This window comes from Terrapene carolina, unplaced genomic scaffold (assembly GCF_002925995.2).
Source record: "Terrapene carolina triunguis isolate 2854851 unplaced genomic scaffold, T_m_triunguis-2.0 Scaffold62, whole genome shotgun sequence".
NCBI lineage: Eukaryota > Metazoa > Chordata > Testudines > Emydidae > Terrapene > Terrapene triunguis.
The window spans coordinates 1,613,972-1,625,744 of record NW_020664413.1 but is presented as its reverse complement, the minus strand read 5'-3'; the positions used below and the strand labels follow the sequence as shown (position 1 = coordinate 1,625,744).

General features: G+C 64.8%; 1 protein-coding gene across 1 annotated transcript in view; it reads right to left on the bottom strand.

The window, feature by feature from the left end:
- Positions 1–11,508, bottom strand: part of TNS1 (tensin 1) — a 240,959-nt gene extending 229,451 nt beyond the window's left edge. The window contains exon 1 of the mRNA XM_026647377.1: positions 11,446–11,508. Within this exon, the coding sequence (XP_026503162.1) occupies positions 11,446–11,478 (33 nt within the window). The 5' untranslated portion in view covers positions 11,479–11,508. The remainder of the gene's footprint in view (positions 1–11,445) is intronic.
- Between the last annotated feature and the right edge of the window lie 265 nt (positions 11,509–11,773).

Sequence of the window (11,773 nt, the reverse complement as noted above, 5' to 3'; positions counted from 1 at the left end):
CCCGCAGCCCCTGCTACCCCAGCCCTGCCCCCCACAGCTCTGCCGGTGCCCCTCACTCCCGACCCGCAGCCCCTGCTAGCCCAGCCCTGGGCTCCCCTGCCCAGCTCCGCCGGTGCCCCTCACTCCCGACCCGCAGCCCCTGCTAGCCCAGCCCTGAGCGTCCTGGAGCTGAACCGACCAGGTAAGACAAGTCTGTGCCAAGCCCCACTGCGATTTCGTGCTGTGACTAACTGGGAGTGAGATGGGACCCCCCCGCCCCCAGCCACAGCAGAATCAGACCCCAGCTCCCCCTGGGTGGGAAGCAGGAGCCCCATCTCCCCACCAGCCTGTCCAGGCCCCTGGGCTGCCCCCGCCCCCTCCGGGGGCCGCTGGAGACGCTGCGCTCATTAGCATGCCGGCCCCTTTGCATGTAAGGCTCCGTCTGCGCCAGGGCCGGGCGTCGGGACAGATGCAGAATAGGGGCTGGCACCATGCGCCCGGCCTGGCAGGGCCGGGGCCAGGACACAGGAGCCGCTGGGCCGCAGCTCATCTGCATTCAGATCCCACCTCGCCCCAGGCCCGGGAGGGGGGCTCCAGGGGCAGCTCACGCTCAGGGCCTCCATGCCTCTATTCGGAGCCTTTCTAGGGGACCAACTTGCTGGGAGCTTAGCCAGGGCCCCGGGGGACTCCCCGCAGCAAGGACGGGGGGCTGCCCCAGAGACAGCTCTGGCCCCACACACAGACAGCGACCTGGGGGCCCAGCTCTGCCATGCAGGCAGCCTCAGCCCCACACCCGGGCCCTAGGGGATCAGACCCCCAGCCCCCGCCCCAGCTCCAGCCTAGGGCCCGGCTAGGGCCGTGATGAGGCCACTGTCCCCCCGCTGGCCGCGCGTCCCGGGGCAGGGCCTCGTTCGCCCCCTCGCTGGCACCCCCCGGATCTGAGGGGCTCTTGGGGCAGCCCCCGCCCTGGGGCAGCTCCCCCCAGCAACTGCAGCTGCTCAGCGACTCGTCACCGAATGGGTATCGTGTCGGAAAGCGCCAGGTCGACGCAAGCAAAACGTTTAACGGGAACGTGCCGGTTTTACTGACGGCTGGGTGCTGCCAACGGCCCGGGGGGCAGGGCTCCCCACGGGCAGGGCTCCCCACGGGCAGGGCGCCGGAGACGCCCGGCTTCAAGCCCTGCCCTGGAGCAGGCAGAGCTGGGGCGGGAACCTGCGTGCCCGCGGAGAGCCCGGCTGTTGGTGGCGAGGGGGTGAGGGCTCCTGCCTCCTGCCCCAGTAACCTCAGCAATGGGCACAACGCAGAAACCTTGTGTTCCGGCCCGGCCGATCCCGGCTAACCCCGGCCTGAGCTGGGCCCGGCCCATCCCAGCTAACCCCCGGCCGATCCTGGCCTGAGCTGGGCACGGCCCATCCCGGCTAACCCCCGGCCGATCCCAGCCTGAGCTGGGCACGGCCGATCCCGGCTAACCCCGGACTGACCCGGGCCCGGCTGATCCTGGCTAACCCCCGGCCGATCCCGGACTGACCCGGGCCCGGCCCATCCCGGCTAACCTCGGCCTGACCCGGGCCCGGCCGATCCCGGCTAACCCCCGGCCGATCCCGGCCTGAGCTGGGCACGGCCGATCCCGGCTAACCCCTGGCTGATCCCGGCCTGACCCGGGCCCGGCCGATCCCGGCTAACCCCGGACTGACCCAGGCCCGGCCGATTCTGGCTATCGCCCAGGGGACTGACTTGGCTGCAGGGTGAAGCGAGCTGGATCAGCAAACATCCCCCCCCCCTCACCCCCGCCCGCTTGCAGAAAGAAGCTGCAGCCTGGGCTGTTTATTTAAGCCGGCCTGAAGAATGAGGCATTGTCAGGGCGATAAACCCTGTGTCTGGATCCCAGGCTCCTCCCCGTTCCTCCAGCCGCCCCACAGCCGCCCTGCAGCCAGCCTGCGAGCTGCCCCCCCAGCATGCCCCCCCACCCTCCCCACACCCAGGCCGCTGAGCCACCCCCAGCCACCCCCGCCAAGCACCACTCCCTGGACTGGGCCCACCCTGCGAGCCGCCGGGCAGAGGAGGGACCTGCAAATCCCTGGATCTCTGCGGCAGGCGCCCAGCTTGGGCACAGACACCTCTGCCAGCCTGTCTGACCCCAGGAAGGGAGGGGGCAGGGCGGGCTATAGGCCTGGGGGCTGAGACCCCCGTCACTTGCTGGTCACTAGGGGGCAGGGCCGAGAGCTGATGCCAGCTGGCAGGTCTCCGGCCGGCTTGACAAAGCCCTGGCTGGGATGATGTAGTTGGGATTGGTCCTGCTTTGAGCAGGGGGTCGGACTAGATGATTCAGTCTGGTCCCCTCGCGGGCAGGCGGAGCGGAGATGCCAAGGACTGACTGGGCCCCCCAAGGCTGGACTCTCCCCTAGAAGGGCCCTAGGGGCCTGGCAGAAGCTGGCCCCACGGCTCCCTCTCCAGGGAACCAGGCAGGGCCAGAGCGATGCTGCCCTAGGCAGGCTCCTGCCAGCAGGCCCAGCTCAGGCTTCAGCCGTGGGGCCAGGCCAGGTGCCGGGGGGAACAGGACGATTCTGGCCACTGCTGGGGAACACGGCCAGTCGCCCCGGGCCGCCAGATGCCCGCTGGCACAGAGCAGGGAGCTCCGGAGCAGCCGGGTGGAGAGAGGCACATTTCATAGGGACCCCTTCCCTGTATTCTGAGCAGCCAGGCCACCTCCAGCAAACCAGACTCTCGGGGAGACGGGTCAGATCACACGGCTCTTCCTCGGGCGCAGAACCAGGCACCAGGGCTCATCCGCCCCTATGTACCATGGGGCACTGAGCCCTCCCCCGGGCGGCAGCTCAGACCATCTACGGGGTCAGGAGGTAACTTGGTTCCCTGAGAAGGGGGGGTGGTTATGATCCACCACCACCCCCGGAGCTCGGGCCGGCTCGAGGCGCTGACCCAGGGACGTCAGCCCTGCACATGGGGCCGAGTTAGGAACCGGCCACTCGGCTCCTGACCCTGCTCATCGCGTTTCTTCCCCCCCTCACCCCGGACTCTAACGAGGGCCAGCTGCTCGCAGCTGCCGCCAAGGAACGTCCCAAACCTTGACCTCCAACCCCCTGGCCGGCCTCCCTCGGGGCCCCAAAGGGGCTCGTCCACAGAGGCCGAGCGGGGGTGACCTCAGCGCCGGCCCCAGCTGGGTCACGTGAGTGTCCCAGGGCGGCTGAAGCAGCCAGTGGCCGCCGGAGCCAGGAAACGGCACTGGGGGATCTACTCTGCCGAGCGACCTGGCCCCCAGGAGTCCCCCACCCCCTCCTCCCCTCTGGGGAAAGTCATTAAACCAAACGAAATCCCCCCATTCCTGACAACCAAAGCCCTAATTAGACTAGTAATGGCCGCCAGCGCCAGGCCAGGCCCCCTCGCGGGCGGGCGTCAGTGCTGGGGGATGCTGTCTCTCCTCTAGTGGCAGTGAGTTCCCCAGTCTGCGCCCAGCTGCTGGGACAGGCCTGTTTCCTGCACTCAGCAGCTCCCCCTACTGGGTGAGAGCGTCCCTGCCCTGGGGGGAGGCTGGGGAAGGAGGCATCTCTCAGGACTGATCCCACGGGGTGGGCTGTACGGCAGGACAGAGACTTTGCATGGGGCTCTGCCTCCTTCGGGAGCCAGGGCAGGGGTGGGACGCCGGGGGGATGGGCTCCCGCCACCTCATGTGGCTGGACCGATGGGGAGCTGCTGGAGCTCTCTCCGGGCACCGTGGCCTGGCCAGGGTGGGACAGGGACAGGCGCAGGCATCTGGCCAGGTGCGGAGAGGAGGGGGCGTTCTTTGGGCACTGATAGCACGGAGGAGGCTGCGTGCTCTTCGCCGGGTGAGGGCTGGAAGGAGAGCACCAGAGCGGGGCACACGGAGACCAGCGGGAAGGGGTAAGAAAGGGGCTACCACCCGCCACAGAAGGAGAGCACCGTGCCCACAGCCCTTCGCTACTAGCCCAGATCATGACAAGGCTGCATCTCTGGGCCCCTGTGGGGCTGGGCATTACCCACACCCTGTGCCGAGCTGCGCGGGCGGCCAGGCCTCGGAGCCCCCAGGAACACGCTCTTTCCATCTCAGCTGGGGTGGAGACTTGAAGAGCCAACAGGCGACCCCCGGCCCGCACCCTGGCTCCCCACAGCTGGCAGGGACCGGACTGGCTGTGCACGCAACCCAGATATGGAGCTCAGGCCCCCTCAGGCAGGGGAGAAGGGCAGGCCTTTACCAACCCTGCTGTGGCAAGAGCACCGGGGCAGTAAATCTGCTGCGAGGGAGGCTGGTTCAATCCCCCGGCTGTGCCCTGTGCGACTATAGGCACGTTCTTGCCTCGCTCTGTGCCTCAGTTTCCCCAACTGTGCAATGGGGCCGACAGCCCTGCCCTGCCTCATGCAGTGGGGAGCTGTGAAAATAAATACAGTGGAGAGGGCGAGGCTGATGACGGAGCCAAGCGGAGGCCAAAGGCTTCTCGCCACGGTGCCCTCTGCGCAGCCCTTGGAGGCCACCCGAGTGGGCCCCTTCGAGCCGCCGCTTCCCGGGCCCCCAGGGGATGGGGACATATCTCCTATTCAGAGCTGGGGCATGCCCAGCGCATACGGGAGCAGCCCACGCCCGCCCCTGCCGAGTGTGAGCTGCTTTCTAATCAGTGGGGGGGGGCGGTACCCCCCCTCCCCGCAGCAGGAGCGTGGGGCGTTCGAGACCTTCCCATGCAGCTTAACTCCCACCCCTCCTCCCAGGCCCCAGCCCCTGGGACCCAGACACAAAACGAGCCCCCAGCAGGGACGGGGTGGGAGAGGGGGATTAGCTTGTTTGTTTCCAGCCCGGCTCCTCTCCCTCCAGGGCGGGGCCCAGCCCCGGCTGGCAGGCCTGGAAGGACCCGAGAGGGCTCTCATGCAGAAGTGGGTATGAGGACAGCCCCCTGAAGTCGCTGCCTGGCAGGGATCGCAGCCCAGTGCCGCCATCATGGGACGGGCACGGCTCCGGGTGAGGCGGCCCCGGGTGAGGCAGCCCCACCTGCCGCCCACCCCGGCCCAGGGGCCCTGCTCATCCGCCCGTGGGAAAAGCAAACTAGCTTCATGCCAGCCGCGGAGCAGCTGGTGGGGGGTGGGCAGTGCCTGCTCCCGTCCCCAGCTGGATGTACAAGCCACGCCCACGTCTCACAGCTGCCAGGTTCTGGGCAGCTCCAGGTGTGGCCTTTTATGCAAATGAACCTGTGGGCTAATTTACATGTACAAACTCATTTGCATGCACCCTACTCTTCCAGCTCACTGGGCCTGCATTGGCCTCCCTGGCAGCCCTAGGACTGGGGCTCACCAGCAGCACCAAGTGCCACCCCCAGGCTGCATTCGGCCCTGGAAACGGTCTGCGGGAATCCAGCGCCAACGCTCCCAGCGAGGGCACCGCCAGCTCCAAATCGCTCACGTGGCATGGGTTGGGCTCCCCCATGGAGGAGTGTAACAGAGACCCCCATTCCAGGGCAGCTAGATCGGGAGCACCCTCGGGCCGGGGCTGTCTCTTGTTACTTGTCTGTACAGCGCCATGCACAAAGGAGCCACCAGCCTTGGACGGGGTCTGTGCAGCGCCAGGCACGACAGGACCCTCCTCCCCATCTCAGACAGCCTGCAGCGCGAGGCACAACGGGATCCTCCCGACCTTAGATGGGGTCTGGGCAGCCCTGGGGCCCCCCCGATCTGAGCCGGGACCTCTAGGTGCCCCCACCATACACCGAAAAGCGATTACCTGGCTAGGCAGCCAGGGCTCCGGGCTCGGCGAGGAGGGACGCCGATCCCCCACGCCGCTGGCTGAGCAACTTGGCTAAACAAGGGTCTCCGAGCCCCCCGGGTCCGGTGAGTCCCGGTGTCTGCGCTCAGCGACAGGAGCCTGACGTCTCTTTAACCCTGGCATCCAGACCGAGCGGCCGGGGGCGGGTTTGCCTCTTGACCTTGTCAATTAGCTCTCGGCCCCGTGCCCTTGCCCCTTGGGAGCACGCAGAGAGCTGAGCCGGGGGGTCTAGGAGACGCTCCCTCACTGGGGGGAGGAGGCAGGAGCCCAGCACAGGCTCCCCCGGCCTCAATGGACCCACACCTGGCTCGGGCATGGTTCTGCGCTTGGGGGTGGGAGGCTGGGCAGGAAAGAGACAGGGCCTCTGGGCCTGGAAGCTCAGGAGCCAGCCCAGCGCCCCCCTAGCACCCCCCAGCTGCCCAATCAGCAGCATCATGGCAGTTTAATTGCTGTCTAATTAGCCGCGATTATCCTCATTCCGCTCCCGGCGGCTCCATCAAACGGCAAAGGGCTCTGCAACCCACAGAACAAGTCCCGGCACCAGGAGATTGAAGCCAGGGATTCCCCACCCCAAGTCTGACATGACGACCCCCACCCCACCCAGGCTGCACGCAGTGCCCGCCCCTCCAGCCATCGCCAGCAGCCCCATGCGTGGAGGCAGGGAGCCAGGGACCACCCAAGTCCATCTCAACTCAAGGGCCCAGGCAGTTTTCAAGGCCCATTCAAGACTCCATGGTGGTTTTTTTGTAGGACAAGGTATTCTATATACCCTCGTAATCAGCCCAGCAATTCCAGTCTGCCTCCCTGAATTCCCCATGCAGTTTTGACTGTTCTTCCTCAGTTCCCAGCCTACTGTCGCACAGCGTTGTTGTGGGCCGTTCAAAAGCTGCCATGCTCCACCCCAGAGGCGGCTGCCTTTCAGAGACAGGCGAAGCAATGGCCGCAAGGCGGAACCGAAATTGAGGAGAGTGGCAAAAGCTTCTCCTGTGGTAGGGCCTGAGCAGCAAAGGCTGCCAATGAATTGGGATCGGAACAAGGGCCTCGCTTCCCCGATTTCTGCCTAGGCAGAGCCAGGGAGAGAAAGGGGTTGGCTTTTAAAGTGATCCGGATGGCTGCAAAGGACCGGGGAGCAGTAACGCGAGGCTCGGAACCGGCCGTGGGGCTGCGGGACGTCGTGCTTGGGTGAGGAAGGAATTAGGGGGCTGGCAGGATGCAAAAGGCTGCAAATGACGCGCCCTGGGGGCACAAGCCACTCGCCAGGCTGCGTCGGGAGAAGCCCCAGCGCGCGCCCGCTCTAATGAGCTGCTTAGGCGGATTTGGCTCAGCCCCGCCGGTGGCATTCGGAGAGGCCGGAATGCAGGGCCGGTTCCCCTGGCTCAGGGACACGACGGGCAGCCTGCAGCCCCGAGCTTTCCAAGCCAACCCCGGCCTCTCTCCGCTCCCTCCCGCTGCGTTTGATCACAGGCCCAGCTAGGTCAGGAAAATTCCTTCCAAGGGAACTGTCCGTGCGTCCCGCCGCACTAGAGAGGCCAGTCCTGGGGTGCGTGGGGGGGTGCGTCCGTGGGTGCCAGCCGGTTGGAGGGGATGAGCCCCAATCACAGTGTGTGCACAGCATGGGGGGGGGTCTCTGCTGCCCCCTGCTGGAGGGAACAGCCCTGATCTGTGTGTGCGTCCATGTGTCCCTGCTGCAGGGGATGTCCCGGCTTGGGTGCGCACAGGCTCCAACAGCCAGACTCGGCCGGTTCACATTTAAACAGGGTCTTTTGCTTCCTCTCGTCCCACCTGCCTTCTCTGCCCACATGATCCCGCAGAGACACTGACGGTCATCAAACAGGGGGCACACTCTGCCCCCCGGCCCCATGGGGAATCATTCCCCACCCCCCACGCACACCGACTGTATCGACCGCAGCAACACTCCTCACACCAATAAGCCACTGAATCGACCCCGCAACCTCGCACGGCTCCCAGCCAACAGCCTGGCCAGGCCGGCATCATACCGGGTTGGAGGAGAAAGGGGTTGCCCCGAAACAAGGCGATCGTGCACTTCTGCCCTGGGGTGTCGTCCCACCTCTTCGCTGGGACACCCACTGCGCCCTAGACAACAAGTGTCAACCACCGATCACTGACCCAGGGTGCAGAGGGCCCCCAAGACCCCACAGTCACTTCCCGGCTCTAGGGGGCACCAGCCCTCCTCACTTCCCCTCTTCTTGAGCTAAGCCACAACACGGCCAAAACAAACCAAAAATCAACCCACTGGCCACAGCAGAGTGCATTGCTCCTTTCCCACGATGCACTGGGAAGTGAAGCCCCCTGCAGGGAACTTGGCAGGAGGAGCACAGGGTGCAGGAGGGACGAGTTTGGAGGCGGCACCAGGCAGTCAGTCTGAGTGCACATGGCTGGAATGCCGGCGGCAATCACAGCACCTCTGTCAATGGTTCTGTTAGGTTTCACAGGCCTGGAGTCCTCTCCCATTATTACCCTGCACATGGCACAGGAGGAAAGGCATTGATCTAGCTAATCCCAGTGCTGGGGTCTCCTCCAGGAATCTAGCTCTCAGCTGCCCCATCACTGCCCTCAGCCACATGGGCGCCCTCTGCTTCTTGCCAGGTGAGCACAGCCGCCCGCCCGCGTGCCCCCAACGCCGCGAGCTGTCACGCTAGGTTTTATTTCTAATTGCTTAAGATAAGGCAGCGCAAAGCAAAGCCAGGCCTTGGCTGCAGGTGACTCACTACTAGATAAGCCAGGAAAGGGACAGCATCGAAGTCCCTGCAGCAGGAGACGAGAGGTGACATCCCCACCCATGCCCCAAAACAGCTCGACACAACGGGCCTCCCGGACGGGCAAAAGCAAAGGGAGAACTGTGAAAAGATAAAGCGAATAGCGGAGCCAAAAACAGAACCCAGGGTCCCGACTCCCCGTCTTTTATTCTGACCATTAAAGAGCACTCCACCCCAGATCCAGCCATATGTGGAAAAGAGGGGGGCACTGATAGCAACGTCTCTGAATGAGCCATTATGACATGCAGACAACTGATAAGGGAAGCTAAAGGTATTGGCTAGTTGGGTTAAGGATAATAAGGAGAATGTGTGATTTCAATCTATCAGGAACAAAAGAACCTAGCTGTGGTCTAGGTTGGGGACTAGAGCAGGATGGTAGAATTGTCCCTAATAATACAGACAAGGCAGAAGTGTTCAGTAACTATTTTTGTGATGTATTTTGGAAAGAAGCAGCTCCCCTCTACTTTTCACCATACTCCCACTGCTTTAAAGCCTGCTTGGCACTTTCAAAGGTCCAGAAAACAGGCTGTCCCAGCCAAAGAGAGCCCCTGAGATCAGGGATCTCTGCACGGCCGAGCTTAGCTGCTGTGAGGCTGGCTGGGATAGTGGCTAAGGCCGTCAGGACACCTGGGTTCTATTCTTCGCTCTGCAACTAGCTCTGCTGGGTGATCTCAGGCAAGTGCCCCTTTCCCCTCCACCCTCTGTCTTTCTGTTCAAGCTCTGTGGGGCAGGGACTGTCTCTCGTTTGGCCTGTGCCTGGTACAATGAAGGTTCTACTGCTGGGGGCTTCGGAAACGCAGATCACACAGGCCACCTCTTCCCAGGCTTCAGCTCACGCAGCTGTCGAACGGCTCGAAGAAGATGTTGCCCTTCCCCACGGGAACGGCAGGGTCGGACCCCAAAGTGCTCAGCGAGGCCACGGTCGTGCTGTGAACCCACGGCCACTCGGATCCTGCCCCGGCCCGCGTGCATCTCCTTGCTAGCAATGGAGGTCCTTGAGAACCCACCAAAACCCCAGCGTGCCGGAGGTGGACCAGCCCCACCAGCTCCAATGATCCCTGCAAGGGGGCGACCGTGGAAGGGACGGGGGGCCCAGCACAGGCAACGCCCCAGAGAGAGAGATCCAGGAGACCGAACCCACTCTAAGAACCGCCTGCCCAGCCTTCCCCTGCACGGGTCCCCAGCTTCTCCTCTCAGAGACGGCCTGGCATCCTCGGCGCCCCAGCTCGACCCCGAACAAGCAGGACTAGACCGGTGCAAAGAGCTCTCCCCTCCTTCGCGAGCCCTGACGTCAGCAGCGGGTTATTCATTAGCTCGTTAAAGAGTCGGCTGGGGGAAGAAAGCTCCAACCCCCATTCTAGCTGCAGATCTCTGAGGTTGTGTCCCCGATTCTCCTACACTCCCCCCACTCCACCCCCGTTATCCCTGGACTGTGACCACCTCCAAATCCACCTGCCCCGGCTGCGGGTTCCTCCCCGAGGTTAGAACAGGCCCCGTCCGGGCCAGCGCTCGATCCAGCCTAGCTGGAGACGGGCCCAGGTAGGTCTGGCCGAGGGGAGCTTCCCCAGCCCCGCCTGGATCTGCCAGCCCAGGACCCCCCCCCCCCAAAAGCGTTTCCACGGCAACAGGGCCATGGTGCTACCAAGGGGGGTTACTGGAGGGTCTGGGCAGAGGGGCTCTGGGAAGGATGGGGCGCTTGTCATGCAGCTGTCGTCCCATGGGACAAGAGCCCGGCCCCCCCACTCCCACTCACACCACTGCTGAGACTGGGACTCTCGCTGGAGGAGGGGGCCGCACTGGGGTGTCTGGGGGGACAGAGAGGAAGGCAGGGGCTGCCGGAGGGAATGGAAGTGACACAGAGCAGAGCTATGGGGCAGGGACTCTCCGGTGGGTCTGGGGCCACGGGCAGGCTCCCGGGCCCGTCGGCAATAAAACAAGAATAAAACAGCGAAAAACCTGCCACCTGCCCCCCATGGCCCTTCATAACCCCGGGTGCCCCCCCCAGATCTGCACACACCAGCTCAGCCCCACAGCAGGATCTGATCCCATTCCCCCCAGCAACCAGTCACCCGGCCATGCCCCGCTGTCTGTGGCACTGGGACAGGGGGGACGGACTATCCCTCCCCCAGCCCCCTACAGCACACCGAGACACAGACACCCCCCACACTGGGGGGCACCTCCCTGGGCCCGACCCTGGGAGGTGCCGAGCTCCCTCCAAGGTTGTGGAGAGGGAAGGAAAGAGCAGGGACCCCCAGGTGGACAACCCCCCCCCCCCCGAAACGCAAAATCAGGTGATGCTGGATCAGTTACCAAAGGAGCGGAGAAAAGACAAGAGCAGCCGGGCCCAGCCCAAGACTTTCCCTCCCGTCCCCAGCACGGCTAGCTGGCTAGCAGCACCGGTAGCCACATGCTCCCTGAGAGCTTCAAGAATTTCCTCGCAAAGCAGCCTGCCGAGGAACCCCCTTCTTAGGGCACAGTGCTGCTATCCCCCCACCCCCACCCCCCCTTCGCCAGCCGGGGCTGCAGACACTTGTAACCAACTCTTGGCAATCAATCCATGTACTGGCGTGAGCAAGGGGGGGTGATAGAAACAGCCCCCCCACACTCCCCTCCAGCTGCCCTGCCGGGAATGTCAGTCCAAGAGACCATAAATCAACCCAGCCTAGGCCGTGGGCTCAGGCCCCCCCGCATGGGAAGTGTGTCTCGTCCCCCAGCTGGTGACTGTACAGCGTAGCCTGGGGGAGAGACAGGGATTTCCTTACCCCCCCCCCCCACCCGCCCCCCCGCCTACCCCCTTTTACCGTCTCCCGGCCCCCCCGTCCCCCCCCCCCCCCCCGTGGGTTTCATCCCCAGGGAAGGCTCTGGGAACGGCCTGTCCCCAGGCAAGGTCGCCCGGCTTCCACCTACCCAGAGCATGCAGGACAAGCAAACCCAGGTCATCCTGGCGCCGGTTCGGGCCCCCGGCAGGCTCAGCGAGACCGATGGCATAGCAGCCCAGGGCGCGGGGCGGCGGTGGGGCAGCTGGGCCAGATCCACCAGAGGAGATGCCAGCCCATCTCTCCGGCAGGCAGCATCCGAGTGTGTGTCTCGGCCGCTCCGCTAGTCCCTGCCTCCTTCCCCCGTCACTCCAGCTTTTTTCTTCTTCTTGGGTCAGTTCCTTCGCCTCCGAGGAGGAGGCGGTGCCTGGAGGAGAACCCTGCCAAGCGCCTACAAAATCCTCCCCCAGCCGCACAGC